The sequence below is a fragment of the Balaenoptera acutorostrata genome, chromosome 2, assembly GCF_949987535.1.
Source record: "Balaenoptera acutorostrata chromosome 2, mBalAcu1.1, whole genome shotgun sequence".
NCBI lineage: Eukaryota > Metazoa > Chordata > Mammalia > Artiodactyla > Balaenopteridae > Balaenoptera > Balaenoptera acutorostrata.
The window spans coordinates 172,762,984-172,781,113 of NC_080065.1; the positions used below are offsets into that span (position 1 = coordinate 172,762,984).

Sequence of the window (18,130 nt, forward strand, 5' to 3'; positions counted from 1 at the left end):
GAATCATAGTTTAATGCAAACTAAGTTTTGTTAGTGCAAATTCCCCTCCCTGAGGGCCACTCTCCTAGGAGTGTCATGAGTGCCTGTCCCCACCCCCCACCTTTTGGCATGCCTTTGAGCCAGTGGGATTGGTGAGGAATTTCTAATTTTCTCAGTGAAGTTTTAGTTTGCATTTTTCTTATGAGTGAAATTGAACCTCTTTTCATAAATGTGTGTCCTTTGAATATCTTTCTGTAAACTGTTCATATCATTTGCCCTTTTTTAAAAAAAAGTTTTGTTGAGGTATAATTGACATGCCATAAACTGCACATATTTGTCTAATAAGTTTTTTATTAATTTATTTTTGGCTGCATTGGGTCTTTGTTGCTGCGTGCAGGCTTTCTCTAGTTGCAGTGAGTGGGAGCTACTCTTCCTTGCAGAGCGCGGGCTTCTCATTGTGGTGGCTTCTCTTGTTGCAGAGCACGGGCTCTAGGCGCGCGGGCTTCAGTAGTTGTGGCACGTGGGCTCAGTAGTTGTGGCACACGGGCTTGGTTGCTCCACAGCATGTGGGATCTTCCCAGACCAGGGCTCGAACCCTGCATTGGCAGGCGGATTCTTAACCACTGCGCCACCAGGGAAGTCCCTGTCTAATAAGTTTTAATGCGTGTTTACACTCATGCAGCCATCACCACCATCAAGATGATGAACACATCCATGACTCAAAAGTTTCCTTGTCATCCCTTCCTGCAGGCAGCTGCTGATCAGGGCTCTCTCACTGTAAATAGTTTGTATTTTCTATAATTTTGTATAAATGCAGTTTGTTCTCTCCTTTTGTCTGGCTTCTTACTCCACATAATTATTCGGGTTCATCCATGTTGTGTGTATCCATAGTTCATTCCTGTTTATTGCTGAGTGTATCGCATTGTATGGCTGGACCACAGTTATTTACCCATTCAGCTGTTGATGGCATTGAGATGTTTCCAGTCTGGGATGATTTCAGATGAACCTTCTGTGAGCAGTCATGTACAAGGTCTGCTTTTATTTCTCTCCAGTAAAATACTGAGGCAGAGAAAGGCTGGCTCACATGGTGGATCTGTGTTTAACTTTTGAAGAAACTTCCAGACTGTCTTTCTAAGTGGTGGCACAGTTTTGCATTTCCAGCACCTTGGGTGAGAGTTCTGTTTCCTCCCCATCCTCACCAGCACTTGATAGTGTCAGTCTTCATGTTAGCCGTCCTGGTGTGGGGGAGGGGTGTCCCACTGTGGTTCTCATTTGTGTTTCTCTGAGGACTAACAGTGCTGAGCATCTTTGCATGTGCTTATGTATTTCTTTAGTGAAGTGTCTGCTCGGATCTTTGGCCCATTGTTTTATTGGATCGTTTATTTACTTATTAATGAATTTGGAGAGTTTGTTATATATTCTTGATACAAGTTATTTGTCAAGTGTGTGGTTTGCAGATAATTTCTCCCAGTCTGTGACTTGTTTTCTCATTCTAGCAGTGTCTTTTGGAGGGCAGAAGTTCTTAATCTTTGCCCTTTTCTTGATTGGGCTTTTTGGATTTATTCTTTCTAGTTTCTCTGACCTTTTACCTGTAATGTAATTGTATCTATTTCCTTCATAGTTGGATATTTATCTTTCACGTTACTTATGGTATGTTTTGCAGCACAGAAACGTTTGATGTAGTCAGATTTCTCAGTTTTATCTCGTTGCACCTGGATACAGAGTTACAGTTAGAAAGAATCTCCCTACACTCAGATTATAAAGACATTTATGTATTTTCTTCTACAACTTGTATGGCTTGGTTTTTACATTTAGATTTCTGATCGGTGTAGGGTTATTAAGGAGCAGAGAGTACAGCATAGATCCAATTTAAATATTTTTGTAAAAAGCTGCCCAGTTGTCCCAACACCATTCGTTGAAAAGACTGTTCTTTTTCACAGTGGTTTGAGAGGCCACCTTCATCAGATACTGTGTTTCTGGCCTTTTTCTTGGTCTGTCTGTCCATAGACAAGTAGCACGCTGTTTTAACTGTAGAGGCTTTGCACACCTTGTAATACCTGGTGGAACTGGACCCCTTGTTGATCTTGTTCAGGGGTTTCCTAGATAGTCTTACATACTCATGTTTCTATATGAACTTAAGAATCATGTTCAGATCCAGAAAAAAATGATGCTTTTACTTTTATACATTAATATTTAATTAAGGGAGAATTGACTTCGTTATGAGCCTGAGTTGTCCTGTCCAAGAACAAGGGCTGTCTTTCCTTTGGCCCAAGTAAATTTTGTGTGTTTTCAGTTTCCTACACCAGCCGCAGCTCCAAGCTGTGGCTAGGGCCATTGGACTCCGAGGCTCAGAGAGGCCTTTTTGCCAGCACATTCACGCAGCTTTGCTGCAGGACATGAGGCAGGAGGTGACACACCTCTCTCCATCTCATGGCTGGAGTATGGGAGGAACCAGAGAGTCACAGTGAGCACACGCAGGCCCAGAGTGGCCGGTGATGTAATCAGAAAGAGATGAGGTAAGGCCCAGGTCGGATCTCCTGGCTGTAGTGTTAGAGCTCGTTCTAGCATGTTCTCTGGTCGTCCCTGCATACCTTGTTCCTACAGCTCCCTCCCCCAGAAAGCAATTAGGCCTCCTATGTTCTGGCTCCTTCGTTAAATTACTAATACTCTTCAAGCCTTCTATCTCATTGTAAAGCTGCCCATCAGCCACAGCTGGTGGAAAGAGGTCATGCGTTTGCTTCTTTGTCCCACCCCCAGCTTTGTCAGGTCCATTTGGACAGTTTCAGAAAATAGGAATGTTTATAGAGAACCCTCTGGTTAACCAATGTATTTCATCTTTATCCCAGGTTTCTACATGACCAAAACAGTTCAGCTTTCAAATTCTATCGAAAGAAAGTATTTGAACTGTGCCCATCGATTTGCTTTACGTCATCTCCGCTGAACCTTCATGCCAGCAAGAGCGCCGATTCTCAGGAGAGCCCCCTGGAGCCCATGGAGGGGGAAGGAGAGTTTGAGGATGAGCCCTCTCAGCACGAGGCTGAGCTGGAGAGCCCAGAGGTGATGCCTGAGGAAGATGAGGGCGAGGAGGAGGATGAGGCGGAGGACGAGGAAAGGGGTGAGGAGGCCCCCACTCCTGGAGGGGCCTCCAGGCTGGCAGGAGGGTCGACCAAGTCCGAGGGCTCGGACGGCAGCCCCCAAGCTGATGGCCTCCTGAGCGAGGTGGCTGAGGATGGCCCGGCTGGTGCGCCTGCCCTGTCACAGTCCTCCTCAGGGGCCTGCTTCCCCCGGAAGAGAGTCAGCAGCAAGTCGTTGAAGGTCGGCATGATTCCGGCTCCCAAGAGGCTGTGTCTCATCCAGGAGCCCAAAGGTGAGTGCCTGGCTATCGACACAGTGCCCCCAGCACGGTCTTCTGTTTAACACCTGAGGAGGAGTCATGGTGCTCGGTTGTGGGCCATGAAAAATTGTGGAGACGTTGTCTGACTGTTTTGAAGAATTTACCTGGCCCTCAGCCCAAGTTCAGGTGCAAGATGACCAGCTGGCCCCCGTCACCCTTTCCGCCTCTGATTGCTCCAGCTAACCTGGACATTACCTTCCAGAACACTCCCAGGGCTAACACAACATGGAGTTCTTCGGTCTTATGTTTTTAACCTAAAATAGTCCTATTGGTTTTGCACACAGTCCAAAACGTTCATGAGAAACTGACGTTTCCAGTTGGTCTGAGGTTGGCATTCTAAGGAGATGCTGTGTTTGGCTTCTAGCACCCCACATGCTGCTTGTTATTTTCCATTATTGCTCAGCTTCCAACAGGGGAGTCCTGGCTGTGGAAGGAACAGGCCTGGGTCATCTTGGCTGTTTCCTGCCTGTGATCTTGAGGCGTGCCCAGCTTTCTGAGTGCCCCCACCCCCCCAAAGACCCCAGGGTAGTGATGACTGCTTAGTGACGATGAGGCAGGAGGACACGGACCGGGACCAGTCTTGGGCAGCGGTTAGTGGGAGCTGTGCAACCCATGCTCTGCCAACCTTGGCCATGGAAGGCCATCTCCTACCTGCCTGTGGGGAAGGTCAAGGTTCTTGAGGTACAATATACCAGCAGTAAAGGTGCACCCTTTTCAAGTGGACAGTTCACGGAGTTTTGGCAAAGGTGTATAGGCATGAGCCCCCCAGTACGGCCAAGCTGGAGCTCGTCCGAGAAGTGTCTCTGTGTCCCTCTGCAGTTTCCTCCTCTACCCAGCCCGGGCAACCACTGACCATCTTCTGGCCTTGTGGTTTTGCCTTTTCTAGACTGTCGGTAGGTGAACCACATCATGTCCCGCCTTTTGTTGGACTGCTCACTGCCCACCCAGGTCTCCACACAGCTGGGCCTGTGTGGTGCTGATGCTGCGATGCTTGTGTGGCAGGTGGTTTTGGTGAACAGGCCTCTATCGTGTGCGGAGAGCCTGTGTGTGCTACGTTATTGAGACCATCATATTCACACCCAACAGTGTCAGTATAGTTTCTCCTGCTAAAGGAACAGTTCTCGTGGTTTGTGTTTGGAAACCTTGGTGTTGCAATGGATTTCTAACTGTTCTACTAAACTCTTATGTCCTTCAGAACTTATCAGAGTGTGGTAGCACATCAGAATGCTTGTTAAGATGGCTTTCATGGGGGGAAAGTGGAATTCTTTCTACTTTAGAAGCTCTCAGTTATTTTGATAGGGTGGTTGATGAGATAGTACCAGACCTGCTGATATCTCCTTTGTCAAATATAATAATAACAATAATAATAATGTGATGTGGTGCTGTGTATGAGAAGCATGGTTGTTTTTACTATAAAGTTCTGAGTGGACTTTACTTCTCTATCTATGGAACAGTCGCAGGGACATGAGGAGGGCACAGTGTTGCAAATAGCTCATTTGTTGAAGCAAAATGTATTCCTACGGTCATGGAAAATGATCCACGTGTCAGGTCCTTCGTCATAAACGTGGGAGTCACGCTTAGGTAGACTCTCCCACAGCAAGGCAGCCCTCAGTTGAGCCTCTGTTCTGCCTCTGCACTCTGTGGGTCACACGATTCCTTAGAGGAGCCAGGGCCGAATGGCTGGCCCTGTGGTGCAGCTCCTAGCCACCTTCTGTCAGCAAAGGGGCTATAAGCCCAAACTGCAGCACCCTCATCTTCTAAATAATTTGGGGAAAGTACATTTATGTGTATATATACATTTCTTTTGTCTTCCAGTTCACGAACCAGTTCGAATTGCCTATGACAGGCCTCGGGGTCGTCCCGTGACCAAGAAGAAGGTGAGTATGGCTGTGAGTCCTTACGTGTGACGTAGTCAGAGTTTGCCAGAGTTCCAAAGGGCACTGGCGTGACTAAGCTATACTCATACTTCAGGCCAGGTGTCAGCATACAAAGCACAACACACAGCCTTTTCTCTCCCGGGACTTCATATTTTTTTAAGCTCAAGCCTCTTGTCAGTTAACAACAGCCTGTATTTATTTATTTATTTTTAATTTTTATTTATTTATTTATTATTTTTGGTTGTGTTGGGTCTTCGTTTCTGTGCGAGGGCTTTCTCTAGTTGCGGCGAGTGGGGGCCACTCTTCATCACGGTGCGCGGGCCTCTCACTGTCGCGGCCTCTCTTGTTGCGGAGCACAGGCTCCAGACGCGCAGGCTCAGTAGTTGTGGCACACGGGCTTAGTTGCTCTGCGGCATGTGGGATCCTCCCAGACCAGTGCTCGAACCCGTGTCTCCTGCATTGGCAGGCAGACTCTCAACCACTGCGCCACCAGGGAAGCCCCTTGGGACTTCTTAAAAGTGTTTTGCATTGCCCAAAACCACAAGAGGGAGTAATTAGTCTATTTAATGGACGTGTGAGGCCTGATATGTGCAATGGATTGAAGAGATGAACAAGATAATGTCTCAGCCAATGAGAAGTTCAGATTTAGTAGACTATAATTGTGGTTAAAAGAGTGCGCTACTTTGCTAGTACGCCGAGTGCATGTGCGTGCGTGTGTGTGTTTATTAACTGGTCAGCACCTCTTGTGCTCCCCGCTCCATCTGCCCACCTAGAGGCAGCCATGAGCGGGGCTGGCAGCAACAGAAATGTGCAGGACCAGGAATGGTGGGTGCTGTGGGTGCAGAGAAGCAGGTCAAAGGGAGACAAGGAATAAGGTGGGTTGGGGGGTACCCTTTAAGCAGGGAGGCCTAGGAGAAGCCCCAGATCAGTCACAGGTCAGTAGGGAGCCCTTTGTGCCTAGAATGGAGTGATGGGGTGAGGAAGTAGAGGTGGCAAGCACCCAGGTCACATAGGGCTTGTAGATGGATGTCAGCACTGTGGCCCCTTCTTTGGGAGAGTCATTGGAGAACCACGGTGGGGATTTGGGTGGAAGACATGGCCACTATGGCTGCTGTGTTGAGAGCAGCCTGTGGGGTGGGGGGTGAGGCAGAGCCGGGGGGCCAGGAGAGGTGAAGGTGGAGTTGGTGGGACTTGTTCATGAATTGGATGTGGAACAGAGAAAGCCAAGAGTCCAGGGTGACTCCAGGGTTGTCGGCCTGGACAGTTAAGAGAATGGAGCTGCCATTGACTGAAATGGGGAGCCCCTGTGGGAGCAGGTCATTGGAAGGAGATGGGGGCACACTCCAGACAGCTGGGCTGACACATGTCGGGGCAGGTGAGGCTAGACAAGCTCACCTGGGATGCATGTGGGGACATCACAGGTCTCTAGAGGTCAGGGAGGTGAGTGGGGAACCAGGCGAGGTCTCTGCTGGTGTCAGGGGGTGAGCAAAGCCCAAGTTGTGGCTCAGACCTGTTCTGAGTGCATTGCGTCAATATCAATGGCCAGAGGAGGCGTCAGTGTGACCCCAGTTACAGCTGAGAGCAGGGACCTTCCTGTACCCGAAGCTTGTGGTCTTAACAGCTGTGTTGGGTTTTAAGCTGATCCAGCACCCAGGTACCCATCTGGTGGCCTGGGTGAGGCACAGCCTGCTGAGAAGGCAGCCTTTTCAGGCTCAGCCTGGCCATCTAATCTTGGCATGTGAATCCTGAGGTTCTGTTTTTACATCTGTAAAGTGGGGCAGTTGCACCTATCCTGCATGTAGGAGATACCTTGAGGATTAAATGAAATGTGTGTTAACCCGGTGTGCAGCCAGCTGGTGTCCTGCAAACATGGGTCTCTCTTTGGGGTGACTGCAGGCAGGAAGGAGGTCTCCCCTGCAGCTCTCTGTGCACACCTCAGCCTGGCCTTTGGTGCATGGCTTTGCTCCAGCCCCAGGAAACCAGGCAGGGTGATTCTTAGACACAGTTGAACACTCACTGTGATCTGTCCAGCTGAGTGGACCCCTGTTCCTCCTGTTGCTCCCACCTGAACAGCTTTCCTGAAGGGGGATGCAAGCCTGCCATTTGGGGACCCGTGGCCAGCCTTCCCTCTGCCTTCCCCATCCTCTTCCCCTCCCACACTTCCCCTGCTCAGATCCTCTCCACTACTCCCAGCTGCATTGATCAGGACAGAGGAACCTTCTCCCTGGGAGCATGTGAGGCCCTGGGGACAGGCTGTGTTCAGTGTTTAGTAAACGGATTAAAGAAACAGGCTCAGGCGGCAGGGACTCTGAGCCCCCAGCTGCCCAGCGGTTCCAGCACACTGTGGGTGCTAATGAATATTCATGAGTGAATGGAAATCCCCTTTGCTCACATGGGGCAGGCTCCTCCTCCAGAGGCCTCTAGGCTTTTTAATTTGTCTTCCCACAGTCAGCTCTGGAGCCCAGACTTCCTCTAGGGCTTCTTACCTTTCCATCCACAGGGTCTTTCCCAGACCCCATCCTTCTTCCCAGCTGCACTGGCTCTCAGTGAGGTCTGCTCTGTGCTAGACATGGACCCCAGAGTCCAAGTAAAACCCGGTCCCTGCCCTTGGGGAGCCCTCAGAGCTCCAGACCTGGGAAGGACCAGACAGACACATAGGTCAGTCAGGTTTGCTGAGTAATGCCTGAGGGCAGCCAGGAAAGCTTCCAGGATGGGGTCACTGCTCAGAGTTTTGGAAGCCCATGAGAATGAATGAAGCAGTGGGAGAGGAGTGGGGGTCAAATAGGGAGGACCCTTTGAACCGATTTTTCCGTACAGACTCTCTCCACTGCCTTTCTGGATCCCTCCTGCCTTAGCCCTGCTGCCCCTCTGACTCCTGCACTCCAGGGGCCTTCCTGCCTCAGGTCCTGTGCCCTGTGTCCCTCAGCCTGGGATATGCCCTCTGGTCATCACAGGGCCACTCTCTTTATCCAGGTCTCCACTCTGGGCTCTTCCTACTCACCCTTTGGCCCCAGGACCCACCATCCTCTCACGAAGTTTAATTCACAGTCTCAACACTGCAACAATAGTGGTCACGGTGAAGCCTGAGAGGCTGGTCTGGCGTGGTTCTGTGGGGATACCTCAAGCTGGTGACCTCCAACCTTTAGAGGTCTCAACCCACCCAGGGAATGTTGCCAGGACCATGGCTTGATCTTGAGCATCTGTGGAGTCAGGGAGGCATTAGTGGTGTTAGTACTGGACCATGTCCAGGTGTAACCCACGCAGACCCTTGCTCCAGGGGCTTTGCTGCACCTCACATGCCACACTCTTCTCTCTCCTCAGAAACCCCAGGACTTTGATTTCGCCCAGCAGAAACTGACCGACAAGAACCTGGGGTTCCAGATGCTACAGAAGATGGGCTGGAAGGAGGGCCACGGCCTGGGCTCCTGTGGGAAGGGCATCAGGGAGCCCGTCAGCGTGTACGCAGTGGGCGCTGGGGGCCAGGGGTGGGGATGGGCAACCGTGCCTGGGGAGATGAGGCTTTCTGTGGGATTCTGGTCCTAAGTCCTTTGACCTGCAGCCTGATTCTTAGTTTCCTTCATGTCGAACATGGCTTATAGCAGATCATTTACATATGCAGGTGTTCACACAGCTCCTTGCTGCACTTGCATAGACTTGGTCCCTAGCATTTGGCCACATTCATTATTATCATAAAAGCTTGACTGGTAATGCTGGGTAGTTACGCTAAGAGCCACTTCCCTTTTCCAGGAGCCCACATGAAGACTAGCCAGGGTAGAGCACGGCCCAGAGTTTATTAAGCCCCGTTAGCATCCAGCAAGCATTTCAGTTAAAATTGAGCTTAGCACCTGCTGGGGAGGCTTTCTGCTGTAATCAGGGGCTAGCTTCTGAGCACACTTCTCAGAAAGTTTGCATGCCTGCACGGGTGAGTATCCCTTGTTCCCCACTGTGAATTGTGTCTTTATTTTCCCCCTCCCTTGCTGTCACTGTTGTGTGTCCCTCATACCTCTGTCCCACTCTGATGGCTCAGGCTATTTTCCATCTGGTGGCCGGGCTCTGGGCTCAGGTGTGGCTAACTCTCCATTTTGCTCCTTAGGGGAACTGCCTCGGAAGGGGAGGGGTTGGGTGCCGACGGGCAGGAGCACAAAGAAGACACGTTTGATGTGTTCCGTCAGAGGATGATGCAGATGTACAGACACAAACGGGCCAACAAATAGGTATGTGTGTGAGCTAGTGTGGGGGGCTTTCTGCCCAAGCTGATGTTCTGGTACACAGAGACGCTTCCTCTAGAAAAGTTAGTGTGCCCCACTCAAAACCCAAACATCAAAATATCACTCCCCCCAAAAGATCATAAAATTTTGTGAGGGAAACAAGGAGTGTTTGGATGTGGATGTGTCCCACCTCTCACCTTCCAGGCTGAAGGAACGAGCCCCATGCTCGCCAAGCGCCACTGCACGCAGCCCATGGTGCGGCCTCAGCACTGGGCTCCCAGGTGCGACTGTACATGGCCATCTTGTGGAAACAAGCCACCACGGGAGCGGCCTGGTGTCTTGCAAGTGTAAGGGTGACCTGGAAGCTGGTGCTGCAGAGGACGCCACTCTGCCTCATCCCTTTCTGAGGGTCTTCAAATCCTTTTCCTTCTGAGGGGCCTTTGGCCTATAAATATCCTATCTTTCTCCTCTCCTTTTAGTTGTCCTCCCCACCCATAATTTCCATCTCAGTTTTGAACAAAATCGTTCTCTCCCTGAATAGATGAAAACCATTGGTGAGAAAGATAAGGCTTGAAGCAGCAATTACTCTTAAAACGCCACCTCTGTCCCGGATCTGCCCTGGAACCAGTGCCCAAGTAGGTTTGGTGTGTACACGAAAAACAAACGTCTCTGCAGTTTCTGGTGCGGAGGTTCCACCCGCTGGCTTTTCTTTTTCTTAAAAAAAGAACGCACCATTTCCAATCTGCTTTTGCCTTTCACCCTCTTCCAAATGCTTTTGGCAGCAAGTCTTCTCCAAGTCTCCCCTGGTTCCGCTCAGAAGGTGGGGCTGCCCTTGAAAGCATCAGCGCCCTTTAAGTGCTCAGGAACCAGCTCCTGTCGGTTTTCCTGTCCCTGGACACATTGCTCTCTAAAAGTGATCTGCTAGCAAACTTGATACCGAAACAGTCACAGATCGTATCTTCTCAAATTTAAATAGGGAATATAAATCAGTAATAATGAGGTCTGTGCTCTGGTACCACAGCTGTCAGTCGGAGTGCTGAAGCTCTTTAAACAAGTGGAGGTACTGGATTCGATGAACGTGTTATTTATGGAGTCTCATCTCTTAAATGCGTCCCAAGAGACTTAACGAAATTTCAGCAATGTATTCAGCAGCTGTATTCAGTGGGGAGTAATCATTACACCGATGAAACTTTCCCCAAATTTACGTGTCTCTTAGAATCCACAAAACAAACTAGTTTTTTTTTTTTAAACCACATATGGAGTCTCTCCTACAAAGGGGTGGGAGGTGTAAACTCTTCAAGACTCTTCATTTTTTGCATGTGTGGCAGTGTAAAGAATTGTTTTATTAGGGCCTTTGTACAGAGCAGAAAGGATCCTCTTGGGGTGGGCTCTGCAGCTGTTTGCTATTTCAAGGCATATGATTGCCGCCCCTTCCAGCTTCTCGCACTCTGCCTCTTGCAACTACATGCGAAATTCTCAGGCTGTGGGAATCTCTCAGCCCTTCCTCATAAAGCAGCAGTGTTGAAGTTTTAAATACATGCTAAAAATCTGGAAAACAGGATCCTGCTGATACTATAAGCTTGGGGGACACAGCAGTGAGTTTCCCTGTCAGCCACTCGTATTGGCTGTTGTGAAATCCTTGCTTTCTCAAAGCCCGAGACCTCCTGGGCTGCAGTCCCAGGCTCCTCTGGATCTGTCTTGTCTGTCTGGCCCACACTCACCAGCACAGCGTCACGGGCCTGTGCCAGCATCTCACGTGCCCGCCTGATGTTGCCCTTCTTCATGCCACGGGTAGTCCCCAGGGCTCTGCTTGCTTCTGGTCACTTTTGTTGCTTTGGCAACTGGCAGATCTTTATGGCCACGGACATGCTGGAGGTTCTTCAGCAGAGTTGAAATAGCCCGCAGGGGTGGTGTGGTTTGGGGGAACCACAGCTATGGGGGTTCACCTCCTTTCTCTTCTAATCTTTCCAACAGCCTTCCACGTTGGCTGGGGGTCAGGTAAAGGGATAGAACTCTGAGAACAGGGCCTCGATCCAGCATGGCCTTTCACAGAGCACCCTTTGGTGCTGAGTGAGGTGTGCACCCCCCAGCATGGGTCCTGGCTCTTTCTTCAAGCGTAGCTTTGACCATCATATTCGCTTTGTCCTAGTATGCTCATCCTTGGCTTTCTCTGCTTTTATTTATAAGTAAAATACTTTAGGAATTCCCGGGGTTTGAGCCCTGTTCCCACAGCCTCCTGCCACTCCTCCTCCTGGGGGTGTCCTGCTTTGAGCTGACACTGTGAGCCTTTGGCAGTCGTCAAAGGGAGCACCTACTTCTTGAGCCTGGAAAGTCCTGTAAGCACTCAGGTGGCGCTTCTGTGGAGTTGGCATTGAGGCAGTGAAGGCATTGCGTGGGCCGGGGAGGAGCGTGGTGGTGCGTCCCTGTGCCAGCTGTCGGCTGGGGACCAGCGCGCTGGCCCTCTGTGCCCGCCCTTGCCCTCTCCAGCAGAGACCGCTCTGCGGGGAGCACGCGTGAGAGCAAGTGCGATGTGCAGTTGCATAGCCTTGTCAAAGTCACAGTGTCTTTTCTGTCATTCTAGTTCCAGGGTCTCTTCCATGAGGACGACAGGCATCCGGAAAGTGCTAACTCACCACTTTGGGTGCTTACTGTCTCTGCCTTGTTTCCATCACTGGAAATCATATAGAGAAATTTAGCGTTTTTGGTCCTTGGTAAAACCTAGAAGACGTTTGTGATGTTACAAAATGGAAGCTTTGGGTTTTTTTTCTTTTTTTTAATCTAAGAAGTTGTGGATGTTGTTAATCATTTAGCAGTTGAAATAAATGTAGAGGAAACCCAGTTTTCCATGGTCTCCATTGATGTGTTTTAAAATCAGACTGGTTGGGGAACACATGGTAGATGTTGTAGGGCCTACGTGGAGCCAGGTCGTAAACACTGCTGCCTCCCAGGCATGCCCTCTGCCTGCGGGGGCCTTTCTGACTGGCTTGCTGCAGCTGGGAGGCCTGGTAAGTCACCGGGAAAGCCTAGAGGGTACCAGAAAGCAGGTAGTGATCAGGGCCAAACAGTGGGTGGGTCCACCCTGTTTTCTGTGGAGAGGGGGGTTTATTGCTGGGTACAGAAATCTGCCTTTGAGAGGGTGTCGGGACATGGGAGCTTTACCTGAGCTGCCCACAATTCACCTGCCCACCTCAAGGCCTTCCCTGATCTCAGGGTCGGGGTTCCAGCTGCCAGAGTTAGACCAAGGCCCACTTGGGCTTCCCCCTGAGTTAGGAGCTGGCCTGTGGGACATCTTCAAAGCTCCCTGCTGTTCCCATATTCTGCCCAGCCTGTGTCTGATTCCTCCATCAGCAGCCCCTTGGCCCATCTGGTGAGGAGGGAGGGTAAAGAGCACATAGGTGGGCAAGCCTGGCACCTACAGGACCTGCAGGGACCTCCACCTGAGCACAGTGTAATGGGCAGGAGCCTGGGGTATGGTTGTGCCCGGGGTAGCAGGGAGCCCAGGAAGGGTTTGGGGGGCTTTGTCAGCAAGAAAGGGGGGGATGGAGGAGACAGGGCCCCTTAGGAAGCTGGTGTCAGACCCCTGAACCTCTCCTCTCACTATGTCCCAGAGGACACTCAGGAGTGACGAGGACCCATATGATCATGATGGGAGCTCTTGTCACCCAAGAACCTCCCACACGTTTGCTATCATCTTCACCAGAGCCCTGGAGGTTGGGGTCTGACCATGAGCTTTAATGCCACTCCCTGAGAAAGTTGCTCAGAACCTACAAGGACCCCACCCATTCTCCTCCTCCCTCTTGGGAGACCCCCTTCCCAGTTCCCCTTTATCACTGTGCAGGGCTGGGGAAGGTCACTTAGACAAAGGCACACAGAATGAGGTTCTCCAGCCCAGGACGCTGTTCAGGCTTTGACCTCCGGCAGGTCTCTCCACCTCAGGCCTCAGTTACCCCTCTGCGATTTGGGAAGGATTTCTTCCTCTGCTACCTTGTCATTTAGGGCTAACTGGAACCTGAACATGCCATTCTGAGGCTGGAGGGCCCCTCCCCTCCACGTCCTCCCCCCACAGCCTCTCCTCTCCCTGGAAGCCTTCTGGACCAGGACCTTGAGAGGCAGAGGGTGCTGCCGGAGAAGCTCCAGTCTCCAGTGTTAAAGCAGGCCTTTGCTATGCCTGCACACGGACCTACATAACATGCGCGCGTAATACATGCAAACATGACTGTTCAAGCAACATGAGTACATTTTCTTTGTAAAAGATTTTTGAAAATGCAAGACCCAGATAGACGCGGAACAAAGCACAGAGATTTCCCTCTTTCCCACTCCCATGTAAAAATAACAAAAAAATTTAAGAATTTAAAGTAAGGCTTACCACGCATGCCGCCTAGAGACTTGCTTCCGCCTCATCTCAACAGTCTTTCCACATGAGTTTGATTTCAAGTACTGTTTGTGAATAAGTAATGCCTGGCTAAAGTCAGAAGGTACAGAAGTGTGTTTTGTGGGAAGATAATTTTCCACGACCCACAGCGCTCAGGTATCAGATCCCTATGTGTAGATTATTTTATTTTCTTTGTTTATATTTGGCCACGCAGCATGTGGGATCTTAGTTCCCCAACCAGGGATCAAACCTGCACCCCCTGCGATGGAAGCGTGGAGTCTTAACCACTGGACCGCCAGGCAAGTCCCTAGATGATTGTATATATGGGCATATTTTAGATACAGACCTTAAAAATGAAAATTGGACTTCCCGGGTGGCGCAGTGGTTAAGAATCCGCCTGCCAGTGCAGGGGACACGGGTTCGAGCCCTGGTCCGGGAAGATCCCACATGCCACGGAGCAACTAAGCCCGGGAGCCACAACAACTGAGCCTGTGCTCTAGAGCCTGCAAGCCACAACTACTGAGCCCGCGTGTCACAACTGCTGAAGCCCGAGCACCTAGAGCCCGTGCTCCGCAACAAGAGAAGCCACCGCAATGAGAAGCCCGCGCACCGCAACGAAGAGTAGCCCCGTCTCACCCCAACTAGAGAAACCCCGCGCACAGCAACAAAGACCCAACGCAGCCAAAAATAAATAAATAAATTTATTTATTTTTTTAAAAAATGAAAATTATACTTCACATTCTGTTTTGCCTTTTGCTTTTTTCCACTTAACTTTCCAAAAAACATTTAAGTATGTATATATGTCTTGAACTATCATTTATCTCACAAGTTCCCCATCCATAGCCATATGGGTTATCCCAAAACTTTGGCCCCAACATCGTAGAACACCTTTGTGGATAAAGCCCTACAAATGGCATTTCTGGGGTCTCCCCACCTCACTGCCTCCCTCCAGTGTTCCTGTGTCATCCGACTTTGGGGGCAACCCTGGGGGTGCCCCTGTTTCCCCAGCCATGCCTGCCTCACCAGGGCATAGTGGGGCTGTGGACCCTGGGAAGTGCTCCACTGCAAACCAGAGCCTGCAGCCCTGACCCCTCCGGACCACGTCCTTGCACTATATTCAGGACACAGGTCCAGCTGCCACCCCTCTCTTCTACCCCCAGATCCCTCTAACCCCTTCACCCCCTCCCTCCAATTTTGACCGTTCTGGAGCCAGCACAGCTGCAGCAGGTGACCTTGTTTTCCCAGGGGGCCCATCGGCCTGGGCAGGGGACCCTGCCTCTCCAGGCCTTGACTTCCCCCTCTATCCAGTAATTGGCCAACACCCACCCAAGGGGCATCATGAGGGCTGGATATGCACCAGCTGGGAGTTGGGGGGAGGGGAAGGGGAGCCTGCCACAGCAGGTGGTGGGACAAGGTGCCTGGCTTCCTCTAGTGAAATGGTACAGCCGATTTGCAGGGTAATCCAGGACCACTCCTAGAGAGGGTTTAGAGGGACTGGTTTTGTTACTGATCCTTCCATATCCTGTCCTCTTGGGCCTCAGTTTCCCCACCTGTGAAGTAGGCATTGTCCTTGAGGATCCATAACCCCCTTCACTGCGTGCCCTCCTCACCCCTCCCTGGCCAGCCTGAGGGTGGGGGTCACACCCCCAAACTGCCCCCTTCCACTGAGGAGGGGCTGAGGCCTAGGGTCCAGTCCCTAGGAGAGGGGTAAATTGTCAAACTCCCATGTGTTTGGGGCATGGGGACAGTCGGAGGAGAGGAGCAGGGGTGACAGTTATTGCTGGGGCTGGAGCCAAACTCCTGCCCAGCTACACGACTCTGCCAGCTGTCCTGTCCTATTGTACAGATGGAGAAACTGAGGCCCAGAAAGGGGAAGAGGCCAGTCCCAGGCTGCACAATGAGTTCTCCAAAGTCTCAGTGCCTGCTCGAGCCTCAGTTTCCCCATCTGGGTAGGGCTGGCACTGTGCTGCAGCAGGCAGCAAACTTTTGAGCCTGTTGTTGGGACATACGGTTGAGCCCTGGGGTCAAGTATTGGCTCCTACTCCTGGATGTCAAGTGTTAGGGAAACTCCTAAGCTGCCCAGCTGGCCATCAGTGGGGGTGACTCTCCACCCTGCCCCCAGGCTCCACTATGCCTGCCGGACCTCCATTCAACCTTCAAGGCCCATTTCCCATGTCTCCTCCTCCAGGCAGCCCGTCTTGCTCTCCCTGACAGAGGCCCTGCTGCCCCTTTGGCTTCCCCAGGTCTGTCCCTTACACCTCTGGCTTGGGGCGTCCAAGTCTGGCCCTGTCTCACCTGGCTTGAGAGCTCCTTCACCTGGGCCTTCTTGTCTTTAAACCCCCAGCATTGAATGAGTGTTTCATGAAAGGACAATGAACAAGTGTATTTTGTACAGTGTCTGAAGGGGACCCGCTTTGGGGTGGGACAGGCAGACCCAAGTCAAGTCCTAGACCGGGGGCATGACAGTGCGTGACCTTGAGCAAGCCCCATGACTTCTGGGACTCCATCTCCTTCATCCATAACATCAGATGATGATGTATGAGCTTGGGGAGTCCAAAATGTACCATTAATTGAAAAGCCACTTTTCTCCAGTATTTACATTGCCGTTTTTTTGTTTGTTTGAATTTTTGGCCATGCCGCACGGCTTGTGGGATCTTAGCTCCCCACCCAGAGATTGAACCCAGGCCTGTGGCAGTGGAAGCACTGAGTCCTAACCACTGGACCACCAGGGAATTCCCATACATCGCTGTTTTAATACACTGTATTGAACTATATGGAAATAGAGATACAAACTCAACATATATACCTGCACCATGCACCGTCACAGACAAATTCTGGAAAACTCCACACCCACTTATCAACAGGGGTCCTTGGGAAGTGGGCTGAGCTGCGGGTGGAATTTTTCCTGTTTACCTCATACATTTCTGTGTGGTTTGAAAGCTTTTGCTTGCATGATTTTAGAGTGACAAAAATTCATTGTCTATGAAAACGTGGATGATAAACTGAGCCTTGGGTTTGCTTTGAGAATCAAAGGAGATCACAGGTGTCAACTTCGCAGCCTGTAGCTCAGACAAATCTGTGACAAATCTTCTGACAGACAGTGGTCTCTTTAGACTCTAATCTTCACATCCAGCAGAAACTGGCCCATTTCCCAGTGGAGACACTGAGGCCTGGGAGCCTGACTCCAGACTCACACTAAATGCCAGGATTTCCAGTTGGTCTCATCTGGTTTTGAAGCTCCCCATATATACACACACGTGTGCATGTACATGCATATGTACACACATACAAAGACATACATGTGCACATGCAGACTCAAAAACACATGTATATATACAGACACAGATGCGCGCACACATGTGCACACACACATGCATGCATACGCACCATTCCTATTTCCCACCAAGCCCATGCTCACCGCCCTGAGAACTTTGACACTGAGGAATGGCAGCCCCACGATGAATCTGACACCAGCTGCTTCCTTCAGGACCCAAGGAGGGGGACCTCATGAGCTGAGCTTTTCTTTGCTTGATTTTTCTCCAGAGATTCCTCTGTTTGGACTTGTGGGCGCACCACCTCCCAGTTCCTGGAATTCCTGGTCCAGGTGTGAGATTTGAGGTTTCAGTTTCAGGATTTCAGTGTCCACATCTTGATAACTTGCTTTTGCCCAGAGGCAGCTCAGAGCAAAGCAGAACTTGAGGGTTTGAGTCCTCAGTCCTAATATGTCCTCCCTGTGCTGTGTGACCTGGGGTGAGTGATCCACCTATCTGAGCCTTATTTTCCTCATTTATAAAATGGGAGAATGGTAGTATCTAATGCCAGGCTTCTGAGAATCAGCACCAGCATGCTTCGAAGCTCACAAACGTTCACTGCACTCTTTCCATCGTTCTGTGACACTGGGAGCCTGTCATTGAGGTTTCCTGTTGGCCTGCTCCTCCTAAAAATAAAGTCCCAAGTTCGTGATGTGATGGGAGGGCCACATGGGTGATCTTACAATATTCACTTCACCTCTTGGAACCTCAGTTTCCTCATTTGTAGAATAAGGAGATTACCCCCATCCTGGAGCATCAGCCGAGAAGTGTGTATGAGCAAGGAATCTGGAGGAAAGCAATGCAGGCAGCCAACAGGTACCTGAGAAGGGGCGTCTTTGCTGACCACACGCCCAGACAAATGTTTAATGAATTGCTAATGCCCAGTGGTTGCCTGTGTTGGCAGGGACAGCACCGCCTTCCTTGCTGGCTTCCATGAGGATCACCCCAATTTTTTTGTTTCTTATTGATGTAAAATTCACATAACGTAA

The 18,130-nt window shown here is 50.6% G+C and overlaps 1 protein-coding gene across 7 annotated transcripts in view; it reads left to right on the forward strand.

Moving 5' to 3' along the window:
* The window catches only part of SUGP2 (SURP and G-patch domain containing 2), a 36,919-nt gene extending 24,623 nt beyond the window's left edge, over window positions 1–12,296 (forward strand). For 2 of the 7 annotated variants that reach the window (XM_057540296.1, XM_057540297.1), the window contains exons 7-11: window positions 2,826–3,346; window positions 5,189–5,250; window positions 8,572–8,708; window positions 9,344–9,805; window positions 10,000–12,296. In XM_057540296.1, the coding sequence (XP_057396279.1) occupies window positions 2,826–3,346; window positions 5,189–5,250; window positions 8,572–8,708; window positions 9,344–9,464 (841 nt within the window). In that variant the 3' untranslated portion in view covers window positions 9,465–9,805; window positions 10,000–12,296. The remainder of the gene's footprint in view (window positions 1–2,825; window positions 3,347–5,188; window positions 5,251–8,571; window positions 8,709–9,343; window positions 9,806–9,999) is intronic. The other 5 variants (XM_057540292.1, XM_057540293.1, XM_057540295.1 and 2 more) reach the window with 5 other exon arrangements.
* Window positions 12,297–18,130: the final 5,834 nt, after the last annotated feature.